The sequence below is a fragment of the Typopeltis vanoorti genome, chromosome 6 (assembly GCF_054136105.1).
Source record: "Typopeltis vanoorti isolate ZY-2024b chromosome 6, IOZ_Tvanoo_1.0, whole genome shotgun sequence".
NCBI lineage: Eukaryota > Metazoa > Arthropoda > Arachnida > Uropygi > Thelyphonidae > Typopeltis > Typopeltis vanoorti.
Window position 1 is genome coordinate 83,088,023 of NC_143554.1, and position 27,946 is coordinate 83,115,968.

At 37.3% G+C, this 27,946-nt stretch overlaps 1 protein-coding gene across 1 annotated transcript in view; it reads left to right on the forward strand.

Moving 5' to 3' along the window:
- The window catches only part of LOC150105640 (coiled-coil domain-containing protein CG32809-like), a 774,652-nt gene extending 747,126 nt beyond the window's left edge, over window positions 1-27,526 (forward strand). The window contains exon 21 of the mRNA XM_090394279.1: window positions 25,562-27,526. Within this exon, the coding sequence (XP_090250405.1) occupies window positions 25,562-26,935 (1,374 nt within the window). The 3' untranslated portion in view covers window positions 26,936-27,526. The remainder of the gene's footprint in view (window positions 1-25,561) is intronic.
- The last annotated feature ends 420 nt before the right edge of the window (window positions 27,527-27,946 follow it).

Consider the following 27,946-nt stretch of genomic DNA (forward strand, 5'->3'; position numbering starts at 1 on the left):
AATAACTTGTATCATGATGATTCGTGCCCGCCATCAAAATAAGGATATTACGACTGCTGCCCAATGCTCCCTGAATACAGTAAAAACAATCAGGCATGAACTAGAGACTTGCAATGGTGACTACGAGGATGTAGCAAGAAGAAAGATCCCTAGCAGACGATCTGATTTCGTTCGTACAGCAGAATTCCTCGCAAATCTGCAGGAACAGGTGTTGAAGAACCCTGGCATTGGAATTCGGGCTTTGTTCGTGGAGTTGCTAACTGTAGTCAAGCCCTGGATAACAAGGGTAGCCAATGGTAGGCCGTATGTATGGCAGCAGGATTCGGCCCCTTGCCACACCTCTGGGAAAAGTCAAAAATGGTTGTCTGAAAATTTCTACGACTTCACCAGTCCAAATGTTTGGCCTTCAAACTCCCCAGACCTTAACCCCATGGATTATTTTGTATGGGGCGCAGTTGAAAAAGACACCAATCGCACTTCCAGTAATACAAAAGCCCAGTTAATGGATAAAATTAAAACAGTTTTTGCGGCCCTTCCCAGGGAGACTGTAGCATCAGCTTGTTCGAGGTTCCGAAGCAGAATTGAAGCTGTGATTGATGCTAATGGTGGTTATTTTGAGTAAATCTTGTTGATAGTATTGTAATTAACTCTGCCTGTAATGTTTTTTTGTCAATTCATTAAATTTAATAGATACAAAGAAGATTTTCTTTTTCCTTACGAAACTGTCAAATTTATCCCGAACACCCTGTATATATATATATATATAAAATACATTTAAACTTGTTACAGTGAAGCGTAGTAGTTTTTTTTTTCCCATCTATTTGGATTGTGTCCAGATTATGGTCCAACAGACCAGTGGTTCTTAAATCGTGGGTTGCAGCAGATATTGATAAATGTCAGTATATTAAGTTATTATAGAACTATTGAAATAAATACATATGTAAAGTTTATAAATTATAAAAAAGTAGCAAAGTTTATTGGAGAAATTACAACCAACAAGTGGCTTGGATGGGACTGGTTGTAGACCTAGAAAAGAATTACCAAATGCCAGAAGTTTCAGAAATAAGGGAGATGAAATGGTTTCACTAATTGAGTTTATTCGCCCCAAAATCATTGGAATAAGTGAAACATGATTGAATGAAGGTGATATTCTAATGGAATAGAAATGGAAGGATACAATATTTTTTGCAAGAATAGAAAGGACAAGAAGGGAGGGGAAGTGCTGCTGATAGCAAGGGAATTATGTCCAAATAAGGTAGACATGGAAGAGGGAAAGGATGGCAATGGTTGTGAGGCAGTGTGATGTAATATGGAGGTTGACAGGAAGGCATATTTAGTTGAATGTTGCTATAGGCCCAGAAATGTGGAGAGTGGTAATTAATAAATGTATAAACAACTTGGATTAGTGAACAAAGGAAGGGTAATTATTATGAGTGATTTTAATTATGGCGTTATAGATTAGAATGAAGAGATAGCATGTGGGAATAAGGAAAATGAATTTCTCGGGTTCTTAGGAGATACCTATCTCAGGCAGCACATAAAGGAGGAAATATGAGGATCAAGAGTTTTAGATCTGTTCATTTCATCAGAGGATGTAATTGTCAGTGGGGTTTCACACTTTCCTCCAGTTGGTGAGAATGATCACCTGGATTGTGGCTAGCCATATGTAGACTTTTGTGAGGAAAGGGTATATGTGGAATTATAAGGTTGGTGATTACGACAAGCTTGGAGCTATAGCATGGAATGAGGAGTTGGGCAGTAAGGAAATAAATGCTGCTGGAGAACTGACAAAGAAATACATAATGGCATCAATGTGTGACTGTATTCTGAAAGCCAAAATGTTGAATAAGCTAGGTGTAAAATGGATGAATGAAGAGCTTAAGCATGAAATCTGGAAGAAGGTACTTTGGAGGTAGTACAAGATGAATAATGTATTAATCAGTTACATGAAGAGTATAAACAACAACCAAGGAGAGTGACTCAGTAAGGAAAACAAAAGTGCAGTATGAATAGAAATTGGCAGATCAGGCATAGAAAAACCCCAGAGAGTTTTTTAGATGTGTGGTAAGTAGAAGGAAGAATGATCATGGTAAGATGATGTTAATGGATGAAAAATGGTAGAATGTATATGTTTTAATCATCTGATAAATGTATCACATCTTTTGATACATTCAAGAATGACTTCACTTGTACAAAAAAAGAACTGCAGCCTATGACATTTTTCTGTTTGGGCAGAAAATGGTATCTCATCCAATGATAGAAATAACATTCAACACCATTGCTCAATATTATTCTCATCTCGATACCATAGTAATCTTTTTTGTTGTAAACATAAAACTTATATGTACCTTGATAATGACCACTTGTATCTCCTCTTTTCATTCTCTTCATCTCTAGTGCTTTCACTTATCTTGCCTTCTCTCTCTCTCACATACACACACTCTAAACATTTATACCATCTTTTATAACAACTATTTTTCCCATGTGTTTGCCGAGGGTTAGTATATCCACTTTCCATTCTATATGTTGTGAGTTTAGATCCCAACATGGGCATGGATGTTTTGTAAATAACTTTAATTGGTAAATGAATTCCAAAGGAGTGGAAAAAAGACGAAATTGCTCCGCTTCATAAGGAAGATAAGACTTCAGGCTTTGAATTACATGCTAATCTGTGTGTCTGGAGTTGTTCAAGTTTTAGGAAAGTTAGACTATGATTCAGAATTGGGTTGATAAAAGCAGCATTTTTTTGATGAATAGCATGGGTTTACTAAGGGAAGATTGTGTTTAAGCAATCAACTTACTACAATAAGATGACAAGTGCATTGAACAAGGGAGATGTATACACATTGCTATATTTAGATTTTACAGAGGTCTTTTGAAAAATTGCTACATGACAAACTGGTAATTAAATTTATTTGGATAGTAGATTACAGCACTGGATTGGAGATTGGTTGTCTGATAGGTATCAAGTTTGAATAGAGAGCAGGGGAGCAATATCCCAAAAAAGGAAAGTCACTAGTAGTGTGCCCCCATGGATCTTTTGGAGTTGTTACTGTTTAACTTATATATTAATGGTATTCAGGAAGGTTTGGATGTTAATATGCAGTTATTTACAGAAGAACTATGAGGAGAAGAGCAGAGCAGATGTAGCTTTGCAAGAAGAAGTGAATAGGCTAGCCAAATAGGCACATGAGTAGAGTTACCAGTTCAGTGTTACAAAGTGTAAGGTTTAAAAATTGGGGAAGCATAGATTGAACAGAGAGTATGCAATTGGTGGAGGGAGGATGATAGCGGACAAGAATCCATTGTGGATATTGTGAGGACAATACAGCAGATTATGGCAATGATGCAGAGGACACTGAATGATGTAGAAGGATTGCCATTCCATTGTATGAGGTTTTGGTCAGTTGATGTACGGACTGTTGTGCACAGGTTTAGTCACCTGATTTTCTAAAGAATGAAAAGATATTGGAAAGTGTCCAGATGACGGACTAAGGTCAGTGCTGGTCTCTGGAAGATTAAAGGAATGCAATTTCCAAAGTCAGGGTGAATTAGGAGAAAAAGGGGGGAGGGGGGGATGAAGTATTATTGAGACATATAAGTTGGTAAGCAGTTATTACCAGACCATGTAGATGAGGTTTTTCATAGAATAGGGAAAAGATATGAGACTCCACCTGGAAGTTGTACACTGGTGTTCAAAAGCTAAGAACAGACTCTACATTTTTACCTGTATATATGAAAATATTTTCATGACTACAGTCAAATGTGGACATAAATTTATTACCAGCATACTAATAAATTATATAACACAAAAAATGTTTTATAAATGTCATACAAATTAAATTGCAATACATTTTGGCAAAAGTTACAAATTTCCTGAGGATGTAGTTAAGGAATTAATGTACAGTACTTATAGAAAACTATGTGGAGAGATATTTCAGTATGGAATATGTCCACCCTGAACTGCCATGCAGCTCTCACAATGTTGTTCCATGCTTGAGTCAAACTGGCCCACTCCTCCTCCTCCTTCAGAGCAAGGATAAAGCCTTGTTTGTTTTCTGGAGAGGAATTTAGAGCAGCAGTGCATCTCTTTATTGCATCCCAAACATGTTCTATGGGATTGAGATCTGGGGAGCATGCTAACCACTCCTTGGTAACCAGAAGTACGCCTATCTCCACTGCTCATGTACGATGTTGAAATAATTTCTTAGCATCTTTAATTTATCGTATACAATGTGGTGTGGCACTGTTATCCATAAAAATGAATTCTTTGACTACAGCATCATGAAACAATCAAACATGACATTGAAGAACTTCATTGTAATATTGTTCACCAGTCATAGTCCCTTTTTCTAGCACTTGTAGCTCGGTGCATCCTTTAAGCATGATGCCTCCCCACTCCATGATTCCAGCACCACTGTATCTATCCCTTTCATGAACATTCTCGTAATCTAAACTTCATGTTAGATTAAGCATCATCTGGAATCAGAGGAAAGTCTAAAATGACTCTCATCTGTAAAGAGTACATTAGTCTATTGGTGTCTTGTCCAATTATTATGTTACACAACACCACTGAAAATGTGCTCTATGATCAGCTATGGATAAAGGGACACAGACTTCGGGCATAAAGATGTCTTGCCACAATTTGTCAAGATATCTGCATAGCTGTGCTTGAATGGAGCCGACTTGCAATCTGACCTGCTGTGATTCATTGATTACATTTTGCTGTTATAACCAAAAATCTGTCTTCATGCTCTGTGGTAAAGTGAGGACAACCTCTTAGCAAACATCTGGAACACATTTCATCGGTTTGAAACACTACCTAGAGCCTGGATACAATGCCATGTAGGTTCCAAACTCTCTCTCTTGCAATATCGGTAATTCTGCAGCCTTCTTCAAGCTTTCCAGTAATTCTTCCCCACATGAAATCATCTAGATCAGGCGTGGCCGACTATATTCTATACGAGGGCCAATATATGATCAGTGGTAGCGTCACGGGCCACACACTTTTAGACAGAACTTAAATACAAATAAACTCTGCATTTTTCAAGGCGATAGTTATATGTATTGAATTGCTATATTTGTTAAATCGTTTTACTACTGGGAGAACAATATAAAATACTTGATTGATTTAAATATAAGTTGTTAAATTAAATTTAATTACATATTTCTGTAACCAGAGCAGAGCAAGTGACTTTCAATGATGCGTTACTCTGGAGCACATAGAAATCTACCACTCCCACTACTACAACTCGCCCAGAGAAGCAGTAGATTTTATAAATTGAGTAATCTTTTAAGTCTATTTTGATTTCGTGTTGAGAATATAAATTTTTTCCATCATCAGAAATAATGAATATAACTAGAATATCAATCAGAAAATCTGCAGTTGAAACCAATAGCTAAATTAATAATACATATAATTTAATATAGTTTTCATCCTGCTGCAGGCCTGTTGTTGGCCACCTATGATCTAGATGATGTCTTGGAGACATAAGACATCCAAGTTTGCAACTTTATTCCTTCACGAAAAGAGCTTCCTTTAAACACAATTCACTTAGTGCAGCCTTTTGTCTTTAATACTGTTGAGTGCTCCCACATGACCCCTTTGCATGCAACTTGAAAATCTGAATGTGTATCCACTTTCTACTTGAAATCATCTGTTATACAAATTGCCACAAGCTGATTCGTCTGAATAGAAAGTGGTGGATTATTGGAATGAATAGCCATTTTCCCACTATCACTATCTCCCCATTCATCACACCTGAAAGTGTGATGAATGGGGAGATAGTGATAGTGGGAAAATGGGACCTCCTCCAATGGGTACCTTGTACACGTGGAGGTCTGACAATGATAATGGTAATATATAATGACATGCATCATGGTGAAAGTACAAATTTTTGTTTCTTTATGCTTGGATAAAATAAGGATGAAAACAGGATTATACATTCTCGTCAAGTATAATATACTTTGTTACAACTTTTCAACATCTTGTCACAACTATTTCAGTATCTCTGAAGAGTCTAGCTCCCACTGATCAGAACACATGGAGGTCCTCCACCTTAAAAGTAGGTTCTTGTTGGCTGGAGCCAAAGTTCAGCAGAGTGGTGGTCTCAATACTGCTAATAGAGTTTAGGTTTGGTACGTGGCAGGTGTTTTCCTGCCACTGAATTAGAGCTGAGATTCAGCACAATATTGTTTAGTAGAACCAGTGCTGAATACCCTGCAATGATCCAGGATTAGAGTGATTGAAAAAAATCACTCTAACCAGTGATATATATCTTTTCAGATCACTTGAGGTTCTTATAATACTAATGATCTCTTGGGCTCTATTTGAAACTGGAGTAGTTTTTAAAACCTGGGATAATATATTTTTGAGAAAATCATTCATCTCAGCAAAAATCAATCTAGGTAATGACACTTACTGAAAGACATTGCACTACACATACCTGAGGAATGAATATGATGTGCAATATGAGATACAAAAAATATTTCATGTGAAGTCAGCTAATCTATATACTGTATATAATGATCATCATCAACTTCCATGGAGTCAAAAGATTCATCATGGGAAGTCCACTGTCACATGCAGAGTTCATCAAACTGTGCTTAAATTCAATCACTGTTTCTGCATGCACCACATTCTCAATTGCATTCCATGCAACAACTCTCCACATAAAAAAAACCTGCTCCTCACACCTTGCAGAAATAGCCTTGTGTGCCACTCTGTTTCTATTCCATGATATTAAAAATTTATTATTGTTATTATAATTACAGCTGTTTTGCCTGCTTCAGTTTAGGAGTGCCCTGTTTAAATGTAATTGGCTATTTACTCATGGATTCTTAGGGCATTGTGAGTGTAAATGTACCAAAAAGTATATGTAGCATAAGGAATAGAAATTTACACATACCTTTTTCTGGGTGTTGCAGCTTTTCCTCTTTCTGCGATGTCGAAAGACTACTGAGAGTGTGGGGGGGGGGGGGGTAGGCAATTTAGTAGAATTAAGTTAGAAAAACTTTTTTTTTCCCCTCTCGTAATATATATAAACATATATATTATATAGGGTGGGGGAAAGGTGAAAGGGTTGATTTTTTTAAAATAGGGAGGGGGAAGGGGAAAGGTGGTTGACGGGGTGCGGTCCGTTTCGACCATTCGTGGTCGTCATCTGAACACATTGGGAAAGTGGATGCTATGTCAGGTCGGGTAGGTGTTTCTGCTTTTGAAGTGTTTGTGTTGTCGCCTATTGGTCGGGGTTGTGACCTCAATTTTATGTTGTGAAGCTTCCAAACCTCGGAGATTATGTAGGGCCTGTGTACATTGATAAAGTTCGCGTCACACTTTATAGCTATTGTTTCCGATATTCTGAGCATTGTTTCATTGTCTTGTCTGTCTACTATGATGGCCTTGTCTAGACAGACAAGACAATGAAACAATGCTCAGAATATCGGAAACAATAGCTATAAAGTGTGACGCGAACTCTATCAACGTACACAGGCCCTACATAATCTCCGAGGTTTGGAAGCTTCACAACATAAAATTCAGGCGACAACACAAGCACTTCAAAAGCAGAAACACCTTTCCCCTTCCCCCTCCCTATTTTAAAAAATCAACCCTTTCACCTTTTCCCCACCCTATATAATATAATATATATATGTTTATATATATTACGAAAAAAAAAAAAAAAACGGGTTTTTCTAACTTAATTCTACCAAATGCCTACCCCCTCCCTCCCACACACACTCAGTAGTCTTTCGACATCGCAGAAAGAGGAAAAGCCACAACACCCAGAAAAAGGTATGTGTAAATTTCTATTCCTTATGCTACATATACTTTTGGTACATTACACTCACAATGCCCTAAGAATCCATGAGTAAATAGCCAATGACATTTAAACAGGGGCACTCCTAAACTGAAGCAGGCTAAACAGCTGTAATTATAATAGTTTATTAAGAGGAGTAACATGGGAGTTTTCCCAGAAATAATATACATATTATTGTTATTATTATTATTATTATTACCCCAAGACCCCATGGAGTCAAAGACTCATCTAGGAGGTCCTTTTATCGTACACACAACTCAAACACACTCAAATTCTCTGCAAACACTACAGTTCTTCTGCATTCTTCCAATTTCTTCCACATTAATCCACTAACAGCATTTATCACTTATGTTTTAGTCATATCCTTCTATTATTCACAAGGCTGTGTGCAAATTGCATTTCCTCATATTTATTTGCACCCAACATTCCAGAGACCATAATAAATTTAGTTTAATCCTTTATCCAAGTGTGTGCAAACAAAGTTTGTGCCTGAAGGTATCTTCAGGACTGGGGTAAAGTGGTACAACACCGGGCGACTCCTTGCAAAGGTGGAGCAAGCTACCAACACTCCTATCTCAGTATCTCCCATAATGCAAAACACATCTCCTTGCAGATATGTATAATGTTATGCATTAAGGGAAGGGCCACTACCCAGACTAGTTTCGACCTTTATTGAGGTCTCTTCAGTGGGAGCCAGGCCCAAGTGGAGATACCAAGGCAAGGTCATTAGCAAGGTCATCTCCTCCTATAGGAGCTGCCAAATGGTGTGCCACCTTTTTATTAAATTACTCTGGATTTAGAGAAAGATGTTGAAAGTTTATTTTTCACTTGGTCAGACTATAATAAATTTAGTTTAATCCTTTATCCAAGTGTGTGCAAACAAAGTTTGCGCCTGAAAGTATCCTCAGGACTGGGGTAAAGTGGTACAACACTGGGCGACTCCTTGCAAAGGTGGAGCAAGCTACCAACACCCCTATCTCAGTATCTCCCATAATGCAAAACACATCTCCTTGTGGATATGTATAATGTTATGCATTAAGGGAAGGGCCACTACCCAGACTAGTTTCAACCTTTATTGAAGTCTCTTCGGTGGGAGCCAGGCCCAAGTGGAGATACCAAGGCAGAAGTATTAGCAAGGTCATCTTGCTAGCTTGCTCCACCTTTGCAAGGAGTTGCCCGGTGTTGTACCACTTTACCCCCTGAAGATACTTTCAGGCGCAAACTTTGTTTGCACACACTTGGATAAAGGATTAAACTAAATTTATTATAGTCTGACCAAGTGAAAAATAAACTTTCAACATTCCAGAGACCAAAAATCACCTTAGTCATTCCTCTCTGAATCCCTTCTAATTTAACATACCTTTAAAAATGAGGTGCTGCGATCTCTACTATAGTATTTGCCTTGTATAAGGGAACCTCTCTCTACATGTTGATGTTCTCATGGTTTGTTAGTGTATTCTCTACATTTTAGATACTTGTCCATCATCCTTCCAGACTGCTTATCTTCTCTATCTCCAGCAAGATTTTTCAACCAGTTCTATACTTTGCATCCCATCATTGTCCTCCAGTTTTAAAACGTTATGCCTTATAACATTAAACTAGTAATTCACTTGCCCACTCTCTCTCATAATATCTATTCAAAATCCTTCTGTAAAGCCAATATCTGCTCTGCCTCATAATTTTTCTCCCAGCTTGGAAATATCAAAACAATGGAATATTATTATTATTACTTCTAGGGCATCTTCATGGAGTCAAAGACTCATTTTGGGACCCTTTCTTTTAAGCTTTCATGGTAATCCAAATGCATTTTTGAAAATTATGGAGACAACTACCGTGTTCGAATAAAAACTTTAGCTTAATCTTGAATGTAGATTTTAGTTATATTAAACTAAAGGTTTTATTCAAACATGGTAGTTGTCTCCATAATTTTCAAAAATGCACTCATTTTGGGAGAGCAATATATCTTGCCATGTAAAATACCTATTTTATGCAAAATAGATATTTTGTGTTACGTATATACCTATATTGTTCACAAAATGCCTATCATACTTTTCCACCTCTCCTGAACTCTTTTCACCAATGAAGCACTCTCACAGCACCTCTGACAAATCATTCCATTCATTTACTACCCTCAAGCAAAAATCTATTCCTAACACCCTTGCATGGTCTGGACTGAGTCACCAGAGTACCCTTTTGTTGGAACAGGCTGTACCACATGAAGGTGGGGATTGACATTTGTCTAGGAAAGGTGTAATACTTTGCAACCAAAGTATAACAATATAGAAAAAACTATTTTGAATACACAACTAAAAGGTTTCATCAAGTGCATACCATGGATGTGATAATAAAAGAGAAATACAAAATATACATTACTAGAGAACATCAGCTATAAATTACGTCACAAATGGAGTGCTACCATTGAAGATATTCTGGATCATCCCACAGAGCATGTTTGCATGGGCATGAACTCATATGCTACAGTTAAATGGCTGAGGAGTAACAATTAGAGAGGTAATAGCTTAGGTTAGTATTAAGGTGGATCAGATCGAGGGCAACTTCTGTTGATTCAACAGTTTTTCTTTCAAGCTCATCATAGCATCTAAAAATGTTTTCTGATTTGTCTTAGATCACCAGGTGAGTGGTAGAATCTTCATTATCAGGGTTAACAGAATTAAGAATGTGATTAGATAGAGAGAGTAGTGGCTCTAGTTCTGCCATAGGTGACGTCTCTCATGTTCCTCTATACGTAATTTAATACATTTTTCTATCTGACCAAAATATGGTATATTACAGTTGTTGTGTTTTGGTTTTTCAGTATGAAGCAAGGACCAAAGTTTGTTAGAGGAATAAAAAAAGTATAGATCTTAAGCTTTTTGATAATTTTGGCTACTGTTGATGAAGCAGAGCTGATATATGGAAGAGAAATAAAATCTTTTACATTATTATTATCTTTAGTACAGTGAGCAGGTGGATTAATAGGAGCTTATTAATAGTCTGCTTACAATAACCATTCTTCTGATAAGTTGTCAGAAAAGAACTTTAGCTCTTTGGTGATCTCTTTTTCATTGAACTCATATGCTACAGTTAAATGGCTGAGGAGTAACAATTAGAGAGGTAATAGCTTAGGTTAGTATTAAGGTGGATCAGATCGAGGGCAACTTCTGTTGATTCAACAGTTTTTCTTTCAAGCTCATCATAGCATCTAAAAATGTTTTCTGATTTGTCTTAGATCACCAGGTGAGTGGTAGAATCTTCATTATCAGGGTTAACAGAATTAAGAATGTGATTAGATAGAGAGAGTAGTGGCTCTAGTTCTGCCATAGGTGACGTCTCTCATGTTCCTCTATACGTAATTTAATACATTTTTCTATCTGACCAAAATATGGTATATTACAGTTGTTGTGTTTTGGTTTTTCAGTATGAAGCAAGGACCAAAGTTTGTTAGAGGAATAAAAAAAGTATAGATCTTAAGCTTTTTGATAATTTTGGCTACTGTTGATGAAGCAGAGCTGATATATGGAAGAGAAATAAAATCTTTTACATTATTATTATCTTTAGTACAGTGAGCAGGTGGATTAATAGGAGCTTATTAATAGTCTGCTTACAATAACCATTCTTCTGATAAGTTGTCAGAAAAGAACTTTAGCTCTTTGGTGATCTCTTTTTCATTGTTGAGGATGTGAGCATGTTTACCTAATGTAGAAATTATGCCAAACATTTGGGGGGGGTGGAAGTAAGATTTCTCTTGAAGGTATATGTGGATTTCCTGTAAATAGAAATCTCCAGTTTTTTTTTAATTTTATTTTTTTTTTTACACATGTAAGTTTGATATCCAAGAATGAGAGAGGACCGTTAACTTCCAACTCCACAGTAAATCACAGTAAATTGTATTCTTGAGTGTTGATTGTTGAAATGATCCAAAAACTCTTGGAAGGAATCTAGACCATGGCTCCAAATTAAGAAATCATCATCTTTTCCATAATCTTGGTTTTCATTGAAGGAGGTGGTCAAACCTGTTAAACCTTTTATAACTTTGGCTGAATGTTTTGAAAGCTTCTGTGTAGGAAAATCAATACCTTCCACAGTGGGTCATAGTGGAGTGTTTTCCTTGTGTATTTTAGAGGTATCACATAATCGAGGAATGAGAGAATGAAATGACCATAGAGATAATCTTCAACTCTAGGAAATTCTGTAGTAGTTATGAGGAGATTGTTAGTACATTTGTGAAATTAACAAGTTGGATCCCTTTCAAGAATCGAATAAGTATCTGTCTGCAATAATTGTAGCATTTTGTTGTATTCTTCAGTATCTAAGATAACAATTGCATTTCTTTTGTCTGCTGAGAGAATTATGATATCATTTCATAATATTATTATTATTATTATTGTTCCGGAAAACTCCAAGGAGTCGACAGACTCATCGAGGGGAGGCCCTAACATCGTGTCAAGAACAACTATTCAACATTCACACAGTATCTATCATACCTTGCCTTGAACTCATTCACGGTCGTAGCACCCACAACAGACTCTGGAAGCTTATTCCACTCATTTACCACTCTCCAAGTAAAGAACCTAGCTCTAACACCCTTGTCAACCACGCTCTTGCCCAGCTTCCATGCATGGCCCCTAGTCCTCCCACCACCAGTCATATTTTCAAAAATATCTTCTGGATCAATCTTATAAAAACCCTTCAGTAATTTGAATGTCTCAATCATATCACCCCTCCTTCGCCTATCGTCCAATTTCTGCAACCCACAAATCTTCAACCTATTCTCATAAGGTTCATTCCACAGACCTGCTATCATCTTGGTCACTCGTCTCTGGACCCTCTCCACTTCCTCCCCATCACGAAGAAACCCTGGTGCCCATAGCTGGGCACAGAAGTCCAGATGGGGTCTTATCAAGGCTCGATACAGAGGAACAACAACTTGTTCGTCTCTGCATGTTAAAGTATTTTTCAGAAGCCAAGTGATTTGGTGAGCTGTTTTAGTTACTTTTGCAATGTGCCCCCTAAACTTCAACTCCCTATCCACCAACACTCCCAAATCCCCGGCCTCATCAATCTCCTGGAGTATGGTTCCATCAATGCAATATACTGCTGCTATTCTTTTCACCCCAAAGTGCATAACCTTACACTTTGCCACATTAAACTGACATTTATTTTTCCTAGCCCAGTCCTCCAAACTATCCAAATCATCCTGTAAAATTTTGACATCCTGTGCACTCACAATTGCTCTACCCAACTTTGCATCATCAGCAAACAAGTGAACACTTCCTCTCAGATCCTTTCCAATATCATTGATGAACAAATTGAAAAGCAGTGGTCCAAGAACAGAGCCCTGTGGCACTCCACTAGTCACAAGACGTATTTTAGACTCCATTCCTGAATAAACCACTCTTTGATATCTCTCCTTCAACCACCCTCTTATCCATCTCACCAACCCTATATCTATACCCATCTGCTCCAGTTTACTGATTAGGGTTCCATGTGGTATCCTATCAAAGGCCTTGGCAAGGTCCAGTAGTATCACTGTAAACTCATTACCCCTATCCAGTTCAGCCGTCACTGTGTTATAAAACGTGAGCAAGTTACTGAGGCATGATCTACCCTTCACAAAACCATGTTGTCCCCCATACAATATCCCATTTTCATCTATCCAATCCTGTATTCTTTTCTTGACTAATTTCTCTAAGACCTTGACAATGATTCCTGATATGCTAATCGGTCGGTAATTTACAACAGCAGTCTTGGAACCACCTTTATGCAGTGGAACTATTTTCCCCTCTTTCCACCCGCCTGGGACTAACCCAGACACGAGACTCAAATTAAACAAAATGGTCAAGGGTACTGACAATTCTTTAGCTGCTTCTCGTACAACACGAGCTGGTATACCATCCAATCCCACAGATGTATTGACATTGAGGTTATGCAATAGACTACTCACCTCCACTTCATTAACCACAATTCCTGTATAATCTACTGGTTTATTCGTTTCTGCAATGTAACCACCTGGATGATATACTTTTGCAAAGTGCTCACTCAGTAACTCAACTATCTCAACTGATTCAGTTACCTCCCTACCATCAGCATTCTTTAAAATCAATCTGCCATGTACATTTTTCCTTTTACTTGCTACATATCTAAAAAACTGTTTAGGATTCTCTTTAGCCTGCATGGCCAATGTTCTTTCGTAATCCTTTTTTGCTTTTCTTACCACACTCGTCACCCTTCTGGCCTGCGCTTTATACTGTTCATGTGCCTGCTGGTCACCCTTCTCCTTAAATTCCCTCCATAGTTGTTTCTTTTTTTGCAGCTTAAGCTTAATGGTGTCATTCATCCATTTAACCCCTACTTGATTTATTATTCGGATTCTAGGTATACAGTCAGCCATTGCTTCATGCAAACACTTCTTAACTGCCTCCCATGCACTATCAACTTCTAGTCCTTGCAGTTGTACATGCCATGGCACTGAACCAATCCTCCTAAGCTTGTCATACTTTCCAGCCCGATAATTCCACATGTACCCTGTCTTAATTGAAAATTCTACACCTTTTGCCACCTCCCAAGTTAAGACCCTATGATCACTCTCACCGATTGGTGGCAATGTGGTCATATTTGTTACAGCCAAATCCTCAGATGTAATTACTAGGTCAAGCACTCTCTGACCCCTAGTATTTTCCATTACATGCTGTCGCAGATAGTTATCCCTTAATAACCGCATAAAATCCAGTTCCTTCCTCCCGTGTGTCCTCTCCTCAATCAATCAATCAATGCGACCATAGTTGAAATCTCCCATAATAATCACCCTCCTTCCACCCATTTCTTCTATTTGCTTGTGCATACTGTCACCACCATCTTTTCCATCACCTGGTCTATAGCAGCACCCAATTGTATATCTAGTTCTGCTAGCCACAATCTCACACCAAATGGCCTCAAATGTGCTCTTTTCTCTATCCTGCAATTCAACTTCTATTCTCCTTTGCTGGAGCTCATCAGCTATCATCAACAATACTCCTCCCCCCATTTTATTCTCTCTGTCATTCCTGAACACACTATACCGATCACATTCAATCCCACTAGTTATATATCATCTACAGTCAGCCATGTTTCACTAATACCTATAACCTGTGGTCTGGAAGTGCCAACCATGGCCAAAAACTCTTCCTTCTTGTTCCTAATACTCCTAGTATTAGTGTACATGAATTTAAGACCCCAATTAGCCCCAACCCTACCTTGATGCGTTATATTAACTATCCCACCCAGATTTGTTGTCCTTATTTGCTCTGGCATATTATATTCATTCATACATTCAACTGCCTCCATAAGGACTGTATCTCTACTCCCCCCTTAACAAATCTAGTTTCCCTGAATTTGCACATCCACTACATTCAGCAACACTTTCTCAAGTCTTCTTACACTGTAACCTTCAAATGCAAGCCATCCATCTTATATAGATCCTTTCGCCCATCAAACTCACTCCACACATCCACAAATTCCACACCACTCGTCATACATAACCCACGCATAAAGTCATTCGCAATTATAGCCCTCCTTTTAAACATTTCACTGTCATACCGTGGCAAAAGACTAATCATTCTAACTCTCTCACTCTTTTCTTTTGCTACCTCAAACAATTCATTCAGGTCTTCTATCATTTCCATTTTATCTCCTTTCAAATCATTCGTACCTGCCACAACAATCATTTCTTTCACCCTTTCCTTTTGCTCTCTAATAGACTCAGTTACGTCCTTTATGGTCGCACCAGGTTGGTACGATTTTGTCGAATCCTCTACTAACACACCTCGTACTAACGAGTCTCCATACAGCACTCTATCCTTCATTTTGTTCATGTTCACATTCATACATCTATTTTTCCTGTCATACCTTTTATTATTGGTTGGTTCATTCAATCTACTTTTGTTCATGCACTCTAGCTGCTGTTTTGCTCTTTCTATCGCACTATTCAACAACGCGATCTCACTCAATGCATCTATCTCATCTTTTTTGTTCTCTGAGAAACCATTTATACTATCATTCACACTTTCTACATTCACACTCTCACAATTTTCATGTACAACCTTGCCGTTTCTTGTCATATCCCTATTTCCTTCATTCTGAAGGTTGACAAAAATATCACACTCACGATCCGAAATACACTTCAATTCCTCATTCTCCCTCTATTTTCTACGCACATTCAATCCTTTATCATCTTACCACACTCCGACCGCACTCCGCAAAGCGTACATTTCACAGCTAGTACACTGACTCATTTCTTTTATGCTACCGTTCTTTGATAACGATGGCGAACCTTCATTACTGGCCGCCATTTTCCTTCGCACAGGTGCCATACTTATTTGCAACGTGTTTTGTCAAATTATACGTTATAACACACCAAAAATAGACGCACTAAAATACGCAAGGCAAACAAAACAAAACTACACAATATTAAGTAATTTGTATCGATAACTAAAAATGATACTTATCTTATCTGGAGCTTGCACGAATACTACACATTACGAATTCATCTAGCGGCGACTTCCCGACATAGATTATGTTATAAAACACTTTAGTACACTAACCGCGCTAATAAAGCTCCAATAATATACCAAAATTACACACTTAAGTCCATTAAATTGAATCCAAAACATCAATAAATCAACAAAAAACACAAATCTCTCAGGAGCTCTCCGATAGCACGTCCGTTCACCAGCTAGCCTCGACACCCACCTCATGATGTTCTGCCATAGTAGTATGATCTATTGGAAGTTTTGCATTGTTAATTGCAAAGATGGATTTCTTTCAAAGTAAATTAACTTCTTGAGATGGAAGGAGTGAAGTTGCTTTTTCTGTTTTTGCAAGTAACAAGTTTTTTGCAAGTTCTTTTGGAATTGACTGCAGAGATAAGCAAAGTTAAATCCTTTACTTAATATTGTTTTCAATGTTAGATAGATGGTAATTATATTTATTATTATGATCTTATTGTGAGGAAGCCAATATTTAGGTTTGGACAATTTTTGTTGTTTTATTTTTAAAACCTCATATTTTCTAATTCATTTAAATTTGCAAAAATAGAAAAAGCAATTTCATTCCTACTTGCTAATATCCTTTAAGACACCCTCAGAGAAGCAGGGGAAATTCTGAGAAGGGCTGGTGTGTAGAATTTTTTTAAAGATTTAAGCTTATTTTCTCTTTGTGTTGTCAGAAAACCTGAAATAGCAAGTTGCATTGCATTTTGCTTAGTGGTTATCACCCATAAAACTGGATGATGTGGCCATATATGTGTGTGTGTGTGTGTGTGTGTGTATATATATATATATATATATGGCCACATTGTTTCATAAATTGTAGTTCTTTGTCTTTTAATGGATCAAATAATTTGGGGACAGAAGATAGATAAGTCACCTTTTCCTCATTTAAAAATTTTAACCCTGCTAATCAAGCAGTCTGTTTCACATTCTTTGTGTTAAACAGTTTTAAGTTTCATTATTCTGTTATCTTTAGTTGTAAAGAAGTGTATTCTAAAAAATGCACTTCTTCTTCTTCTTCCTTTTTCCCTCTTTTACCTCGCAGTGTTGAGGGTTTTCTATTCATTTAACCGCAACTGTACTCAAGGATAAGGTGGTTAGCCCTATGCTTCCCAGTGTCCTATGTCTGAAGAGGCATTGAGTTCTCAAAGCCGGTTTGCCTGCTTGCGTGATGAAAAATCCCATATAAACTGGAGAGAAAAACCCTGCAGTCCACACCCAAGACTGGCTAACTTGGCTATATCTGAAGAGTGGAAAGAATGCCAAATAGTACCACTCCAGAAGCATAGTTCTAGAACAGATGTTTCATATTATACACCAGTCTGTATATTTGCAGTTGTGTTAGGTATTGGAGAAACTGGTTAGGAATAGAATATGTTGGATAAGGCAGATTCATATACAGCAATATTCTTGAACTTTGCAAAGGTATTTGATAGATTATGACATGACAAGTTCGTGTATAAGCTGCAGAAAATGGATTGGATAACAGGCTGGTTAGATGGAGCAGAATCTCGCAAAGAAAGGTGCTAGTGGCATGCCTCCAGGTTCTGTTTTAGGTTCCTGCTGTTAAGCTTATTTGTTAATGATATCTTACATAGATTGACTGGGGATCTTCAAATGTTTGCTCTCAATGCAAAGTCAGGTAGAATTATCAGAAGTATTGCTGATGTTAATTCTGTACAGGAGGATTCGATTAGACTTTTAGCTTGGCCAAATGAGTGGGGGGGGGGGGGGAGATTATAGTTTTAATATTAAAAGAATGCATGGTGCTGCACTTTGGGGGGGGGTGCAAAGATATGACTGCATACTGTATTGAGAGAGCTGTGCTTCAGGAAGTGGATGAGATTTGAGATCTTGGGTTGATAATAGACAGTGGACTAAAGTTCCAAGGGCTCATTGCAGATGTTGCAAAGACTTCACATCAGCACCTGGCTGACCAAATGGTTAACTTATCTGCTCTCCAGCCAAAAGGCTGTGGATTTAAACCCTGCCTGTGATCATGGATGTTTGTGATTGTCTCTGAAAATACTAGTGGTTGTGGTGGGCAGTAGATGGCACTGGTGTAGATGATGATGATGGTAGCTGCTGTGCTGTTCATTGTAGTTGGTGGAGACAGAGTTATAGAGTAGGTGTCCTCCCTCAATGAGTCTTTGAACTCCCTGGAGGTGTCATGTAATAATAATAATAATCACATGTGGACGACTGTGCTCAAATTTGGTCACCTAGTTTTCATTGTAATGTAGAAACACAAAAGAGGATCCTGAGACAAATGATCAAAGTAATAAAAGGCCTTTGGACTGTTGGTTATGCAGAGCAGTAGAAGAATATAAATTGCAGAGTTAGTGGATAGGAAGAAAAGAAGTGATATAACAGAGACCTTCAAGTTAGTGAAGCGATTTTACCAGATTAATACAGAAGGAATTATAAAATAGTGGGAGTGAGGCAGGAAGAACAAGAGACCATCCGGTGAATGCAGAGAGCCTAAATGATTTCAAGGTTTGATATGACAGACATGTTGCTTGTTAAGCAGGCTTCCCATAATGAGTATACTAATCCCATAGAGGTTACTGTAATAATAATAATAATAATAATATAAAAATGAATAGATGAAATTTGATATTAACAATGTGTCCATGAGTCTGATATGCACGATGTATTTATATGCTTCAAGGAAATACTATTTCTGTAATTGATACAGCATTATCAAACTGTGATGTGAAGGGGCAAGGATGTGCTGCCAATAAATTAAAATAAGCTCTCTATACCTAAGTAAAAACATAAATAATAAGTTGGAAGCCAACATAGTATATCTCTTTTAAATGAGTGGACTAAAAGCTCTTAGTATTCAAGATGTTATATTGTACTTTTTATGGGGGAAGAACCCATCCACGAGAAGTTAGTCAACCTATAGTACACTTGTATCATGGATGGTCAAGAAAGAACTTGTTTACATTTACCTTAAAGAGTTGTAGATTGTATTCCTTGAGAAACGCATAAGAGGGCAGCAGTGAAAGGGATAAATGATGAGCAGCAGAAATTCATTCTATGAGTCTTGGGATGCACTGTGAGGGAGTGTATCTACACGAGTTGCTGTATGCATTTTGAATGGATATGGATTTGACAGAAAATGAAGGTATTTTTGATGCTAATTCTGATGAACAGTGGCCATACATGTATTTGTGTGCCTATGAGAAAGTAAGTGAAGTGTATTAATGAAATAGGGAGTCATTAATCAATCTGACTGCCCTTTTATATACAGAGTCCAGTATCTTTATGTGGAGGTCTTGGGGGGGGGGGGGGGGGGGAACTACCTTAGATGCGAGAGCAATATTTAATGTCAGATTTGTGATTCATATAAATTAAAAGTTATTTGGAGTTAAAGTACTGTAGAAATACACTTTTATTAATACAGACCAGTATTTTACAAATAAACATTTATTAAAACCTACCAGTTTCGCCAGCAAACTGTCTGGCTTTTTCAAGGTATTACGGAGATATGAAAGTAAATGCAAATTAAAAGGAACATAAAAAATGTTACAACGTTTTTTATGTTCCTTTTAATTTGCATTTACTTTCATATCTCCGTAATACCTTGAAAAAGCCAGACAGTTTGCTGGCGAAACTGGTAGGTTTTAATAAATGTTTATTTGTAAAATACTGGTCTGTATTAATAAAAGTGTATTTCTATCTATAAAAACGACCAAAAATGTATACCTCGTTAAAGTACTGTCTTGAGTGAAAAAGAAAACCTTATTTTTTGGTAATATGTTTGTGCCAAGACAGATTTGAGGTTAGTGTTTCCCAAGAAGATAGATTTCATCATGCATAAGGATTTGGATGTTGTCAAAAATAAGGCTGGAAGAGAGGAGTTCTTTTTTATGGAAAATAAGGCAGAGCTGTGTTTGATAGCATTGAAATTGACAAGATTATCCAAACCCCACTGATGAATGTTTTGGAGATCTATATTTTATTATTATTATTATTCAGGCCTCCATGGAGTCAAAAGACTCATCGTGGGGGGTCTTTCCTAAGAACGTAAAGTCTGTCAAGACTCATCGAAGGGAGGTCCCCCCCCCTAAGAAACACAAAGTCTATCATACCACTCCTTAAACTCATTGACTGTTCTCGCTCCCACCACTCCATCAGGCAATGCATTCCACGGTTCAACCACCCTCCATGCAAAGAAACCACTCCTCTCCCTCTTGCTCACAGTTTCCTTTCGTAACTTCCAGGGATGGCCTCTTGTCATCACTCCTTCCCGCTGTTCAACCAAGCGAAAGAACTCCCCAGTGTCAACCCTGTAACCACCTCTCAACAGTTTAAAAGTATCAATCATAACACCTCTCCTTCTATCCACCAAACTCTGAAGTCCACAATCCCTCAGCCGATCCTCATAACCAAAATTGTACAGTCCTGAAACCATCTTTGTCATCCGTCTTTGTATCCTTTCCACAGTTAATTTATCCCCTTCAAATCCTGGAGACCAAATCTGAGAACAGTAGTCTAAGTGTAGTCTGATCAGAGACTTATACAACGGAATGATAACCCTTTTATCTCTGCAGGTCAGTGTCCTTCTCATAATTGCAGCAATCCTCTGTGTTACCTTCACCACCTTTGCAATATGTCCCCTAAATTTCAGGTTTCTATCAATCATCAACCCCAGATCTCTTGTATCCCCTACTTCCTCCAGTATAACTCCTCCCATAGAGTATGCAGCATCCCATCGATGTTTCCCAAACCTCAAGACCTTACATTTTGCTGCATTAAACTGACACCCGCCATTCATTTGTCCCTCTATCTAGCTTATTCAAATCCTCTTGCAGGGCTACCAGATCTGCACTATTACTAATAACCTTCCCAGCTTCGCATCATCCGCAAACAACTGAATATCCCCTTGCAATCCACGGACAATGTCATTGATATAAAGGTTAAACAATATAGGTCCCAGTACTGATCCCTGTGAAACCCCACTTGTAACTCTCTGTCTCTTTGATATTCCTCCACCATACACAACTCTCTGATACCTATCAGACAGCCAAACCTGAATCCAGTTGACCAACTGGATTCAGGTTTGGATCCAGACCCATGTGCTGCAACTTAAATATCAGCTTATCATGTGGTACCCTGTCAAATGCCTTCACCAAGTCTAAGAAAATTGCAGTATATGCCTTTCCCTCATCTAATGCCCTTCCAACTTTATCATAAAAGACTAGCATATTGCTAAAACAAGAACTCCCCTTCAAAAATCCAAGTTGACTCTCACTGATAACATTACCCTCATCTGCCCAATGCTGTATATGGTTCCTCACTACTTTCTCCAAGAACTTACTAACTACTGATGACACACAAACTAGCCTATAATTAGACACTTTCAGTCTGCTACCACCCTTATGCAGTGAAATACCATGGTGAAATACCATCCAGTCCCAAAGTTTTACTGACATCCAGAGTACTCAGTATCTGAAACACACTCTCCTCCTGTACCTCTAAACCTCGAACCAGCCCTATCCCTCTACCATTAAAACTGACTTCTCTAGGATGAAATACTCCAATAAATTGTTCATTGAACAATTACACTATGTCCTCTGCATCACTCTATTCCCATTTTTATCCCACAATATCATTCTTCCACAGTCATTTCTCCTCCTACTGGCCACATAGCTAAAAAATTCCCTAGGATTTTCTTTGGATCTTAGGGCCAATCTCCTTTCATATTCCAGTTTCGCTTTCCTTACCACACTAGTTACTCTTCTGGCCTGTGTCTTATATTCTTCATGCATCTTCTCTTCACCTGTCTCCTTATATCTCTTCCATAACCTCTTTTTCGCATGCAATTCCTGTTTAATATTGTTTGTCATCCACTTTACTCCAAATTGTGTTCTCTTCTTCACTCGTGGTATACAACTTACCATTGCTGCTAACAAATATTCTTTCACAATTTCCCATGCACTAATGATATCCCGGCCTTCCAATTCTTCCCTCAATGAAACTTCCCGAAGTTGACGTCTAAGACTAGTATAATCACCTGCTTTATAATTCCACATAAGTTCCCATCTCTTTGATACTCGTGCATGTCTATTCATTTTCCAAGTCAAAACCATATGGTCACTCTCTCCAACTGGTGGGAGAGATGTCATCTCAGTTATTATCAACTCTTCTGATGCTATAACCAAATCCAAAACTCTTGAACCTCTTGTTCCTTCTGTTACATGTTGCCTAAGACATTTGTTCCTCAAGAATTCTAGAAATTCCATTCCCCTATTGCTATATGCATCTTCCTCTCTCCAATTTATACTACTGTAGTTAAAATCTCCCATAACAATCATTTTTCTTGCACTTGCCAAACTTAGCTGTCTAAACATCTCCTGGTTCCCATCCTTTGTGCTCCTGGGTCTGTAGCAACACCCCACTAAATATCCTGTCTTGCCTACCTCTACCTCACACCATATGCTCTCAAAATCATTTGTCTCACTTCCTTCCAAAGCCTCCACCCTTAGAGGACATAAGTCATCACTTATCATAAGCAGTACCCCACCACCACCACACTTTCCCCTCCTATTCTGCCGAAAAATGCTATACCCAGCGACTTCTATTCCTGTTATAATAGCCCCTTCTGTCAACCACGTCTCAGTGATCCCAATAACTTTTGGCTAGGCTGATGCTATCTGTGCCACCAATTCCTCTCCCTTATTCCGGATATGGCAGTAGCGGTAAACGCTCTGGAGATTGTGATGATTTGTGCATTGCCAGGTTTGTCAAATGAAAAGGAGGAAATGAAATGTCCTGTTATCAGCAAAACTATATATTGGGTTGGTAATTGGCTGAAGTACATCAATTATATATAGAATGATTAGAATGGGGGAGAAGGCAGAGCATTGTTGGACCCCTCCATTCACCATGACCTGAAATGAGAATCTAGTCAGAAAAAAAATGATATTCTACTAATATAATTAAAATATAATTAACCAATTGTAAGACCAGAAATACTTTTCTTTAAGTAGACATCTGTATTTATTAAAGAGACATTTATATTGTTGTTATGATGGATGAGGTGAGGGGGAGGACACCATCTGGAATGAATTTCTAGTGTTAATCATGGGATGATGATAAAAATATTTGGTCTTAACAGATTCATTATTGTGGAGATCCTTGAACAAGCTCTCACGATGCATATCATCATGCCTTAAACTCATTAACTGTGTTATGTTGCTCTCGCCACACTCTTCAACAATGCATTTGAATCACCTGCTACTTTCTAAGCAGAAAAATTGCTCCTTACTTCCTTGTGTGCATGCACACGCAAACAAACCTTCCTTACACAGTTTTCAGGAATGGCCTCTGTTCTTCTATTTGAAGAATAATTTATTTAGTATTAAGCTACTATAAATCCCTCCCCAACTAATATATTCTTTCTGCTGTTCATGTTAAAAATTAAATAAAATAATCATATTTTCTTCTGTCTTCCAGCTATACAGATGACAATCTACACGTAACATTTCAAAGATACTGTACTACTCCTAGTCATTCTTTCCTTAGCTCTTTCCAAAATATCATGTAAACCAGTGACCAAATCTTACAGTAATCTAAATGTGACCTGATTAAGGCCATCTACAGTGAAATAATAAACTTCACATATTTCTGTATATGTTACAATCATCCTTTCCTCATTGTTGCCATAATCCACTGTTATTCTCAGAATTCTCACAACTGTTCCCTAAATTTCAGATTCTTAGCCACCATCACTCTCATCCGTAGGTTTTTAATTTCCTTATCCTCATCATTCAAAATACGAAACATTCCATCTTTGGTGACCAAAATGTAACACATTAACATTGTTAAGCTATATTTCCCGCTAATCCAACATTAGCCTATTCTAACTGTATTCTGCAGGCTACACCATTAGTTTCAGTCCTCACCATTGTTTAGCTGTTGATTAAATAATTTATTGTTCTGGTAGAGATTGAAATTATTTTATTATTATTATGTGACACCTGCAAGGAATCCAAGGACTCATCATTGGAGGACACATTACTCCACTACAACACAAAAAAAAAAAAAAAAAAATCTAAATCACAAATTATACTATATTATAAATTATAAATTATAATTATATATATATATATACCACAAAAAAGAAAAAAAAAAGTGAAACAAAGAAATAATTTTACCAGTAAAGAAGTAATTGACTGCTCGAGTTAACATAGGCAAGGAAACATAAATGACAGATGTGTCATATTTGCGATTATGCTACAAACAGAAATAAATTTCTATTTGTAGCATAGATGCTTCTCCTCCCCCCCCCCCTGAAAACAGGCTTGATTTTAACCAAAATGCACAGTTTTAATAAAGATGTAATAAGATTTAAATGAAATTGTTAGATGTGAACATAGTTCACATGAACATTTTTTTTTTTTACTTTGCTGAACTGTGCAAATAACATCCAACACTCACACACTCAACTGAGCTCAGTACAGCATGTCCTTTGAAATGATCACTTCATCTCTGCAGTATACAAAGTAGCCTTATATGTATTTGTTTTATTTTTTTTATTTTATGATTTATTAAGTGGATTGTCAGGATGCCATCTCATTACAAAAGATACACCTGCATCCCATACAATCCTGATTATGTAAATCTTAAAAAACATTGCTTCTCTTTTAAACATTGCGATATTTGATTGGGCTCTCTAGTATTTTGTAACCTTGAATTTTCTTTTATTTTAACCCTTTTTTTTTTCTTAACACCTACTGTAAAAATGTTTTCTAAAAACATGTTCCTCTTGTGATCCATCTTCATTATATCTTTGGTTAGAATATTTATACTGAATGATATTTATATCTAAATTAAAATAAAGTATTAGTTTCATACTGATAATTAAGCATATAAGCATTGGCAGCATACTTAAATTTGTATTATTATTTTAAATGTTTCTTCTATTCACTCAATTATAAGCTGTATAATTTTTTAATGTTTTAAGAAATGAAAGATATCAATTTTTGCATTGAATAGAAGCAGGTGTACAAATATTGTTCATGTTATATATAAACTTATTCTTCCTCCCTCGTTTTCCTCATGTTTTTATACATATATTAATTTGCCTGCATGCTGAAGGTTAATTGTGCTTTTTATGAATCTATGGTTTTGTCCATGAAGATATACATAAAAGTTTTTCATTTAACTACATCCTGTTTTCCCCCTTTCTTAAATCTACATTTTCAGACCATTGATTCAGATCCTCATACAGTTATTCATGTCCCTCCTGATGGTCATCAGCGGGCTTCACGAACAGAAAATGCCCTGGATGCACTGTTGGACGAACTGCAGACCTTCACAAAGCCTAGTGAGCAGAAGCGCGATGTTATTCCAGGACTGTCTGGTCCACAGCGTCGATTACCCTCTTATCCCAGTGCCGATTCACCAGTACGCACACCTACTCATGGGTTTGGACCACCTCTGCCAGGACAAGCCAAAGTATCATCAACAGGAGGTAGTGCCTTTCATGCCCCAGGAACAGTAACCTCTAAGCTTCAGGTCAGTGATGCAGGACTCCGCCACAGTATCAATCTTTCTCCATCACATTCTCCAATACCTGATGGAAAAAGATCACCCCAGCCCCCTGACATGATTATTAGGGTTTCTGTTGGAGGTACAAAACATACAATTCTTGAAGTTCAAGATTCCCCATCTCCAGTTGGCAGAAAAGTTCCTCCTCCACCTCCACCACGTACCACTAGTAGGTCACCTCTGACATCTCCAACCAATCCAGTAGCTCCTGCTACAGAAAAGCAAAAAGAAGGAATAATATCAGCTGTTCGAGAGAATATTGCTTTGAGTCACCTACGAAGTAATTCTGAACCAGCAGGTGGTGGTACAGACACAAATCTCAAACGAATAGCAGCTGGAAGATCGGCATCAAAAGATGAAAGAGGCAGCCATAAAGATGAAGATATGATTATAACAAGCGCCATCTCAGATGACAGTCTTCGTCGAGATCAGCTGTCTAGCAATAGTAGCAGCAGCGAAAGTGTTAATTCTCAAGAAGGTCTCCAAATGGCATTGCAGGCAACTGGTAGTGGCACTCCAGTTAACAAAGGAGAAAGAAAGCAAATAAGTGGACCGAACACAAAAGGAGTTTCTCTTTGTGCATCAGATGGAACTGTTGCAGAAGATGCTTCAAAGAAATCAGCACCACCTACTCCGCCACGTAGCCGTCAAGAACTCTTAGAGCAACGTCATCAGGAGTTGCTGAAAAAACAGAAACAACTTCAGGAGCAGTATGCCCGTCTACAGCAACTCCAACGTGGTCAAATCCTTCAGCGCTTTTCACCACCTCGATCTGCAACATCTACTCCTCTTCTGAGCGACCTAAAAAAAACAGGTAGTGAAAGCAACATTCTATCAAAGACTGCCCTGTCATTTACACCAGCTTCAGGGTCATTAACACATTTAGCTGTAACTACAATAAACTTTAATCCAAAACCTCCAAATTTTCAGAAAACAGTTACTTCAACTAGTGCACCGTCTGTGCCAGCAAAGCCAGCTCCTGTTCAGTCTGCCTCAAGTAATAAAATATTTGAAACTGACATTTTGTGAGTACTTCTGTTGGGTAGTCATAATAGAGCTACACAGAATGAACTGCTATCATTAAAAACTTTTATACAAATTGCAGTGGTCCATTTTGAAGTACCCTTTAATGGGCCAGGTAGGTGTAAACAAAAGAAAAAAACTTGGTTGTAATTCTTAATTCTGTTTATCCATAAAATGTTGCTGTCTTCTAGCCTTTATGAAAACTTGGTCCATTTATAGCCAATCACAAAGCTTTAACAACTGTTCTTTTTTCAAACCAAAATCAATAATTAGTTATTTGTTACTTAAAATATCCTTGTTATTATGGTTGATGATATTATTTTATTTAATTGCATTATGCTGCATTAATATAGTAGTTTCTATTTCAAGTTTTTAGGCAAAATGTTATATACCCATATGTTATAAAATGTTTGTAGAATACATTTTGTTTCCATATTCATTAACTAAGACATATAATCAAGGTATTACTTTCTCACACATAAAATATACATTGAAAACTTACTTGTGTCTAACTAAATATTTGTAAAAATTAAAAGAAAAGTTAAATATAAGGCTACAGAAACATTTTAAAAATTAAAATCTGGCCAAATGCTCAATCTCGACAGTTTTATTGTTGTTGCAGTTCTATACTTTTCATTTTAAGATGTATGATAACCATACTCCCCCCACACATACTGATGCATATGTTAAGTCTCTCCTGTTTTTTGAATAATATTTCAATTGTCCTCGAATAAATGTTTAAGAACTGTTTATTCGTGGACAGCTGAAAAAAAAGGTATTCGATGTTTTTCTTTTGTAAATGATCTCTAAAATTTATTTCGCTTATAAATTTTATAAGCGAAATCTGGTTATCTAATTCCTAGAATGCAAGTGATATCATCATGTGTATACAATATCAGTTTGTGCAAGATAAAGCCTACATATATAATGAGACTTTATAGCTCAACTCCATATTAAAAATGTGCCTTTTGAAACTAACAGTTAATACAGCAAATAAGATACACATGGAAAAATGTT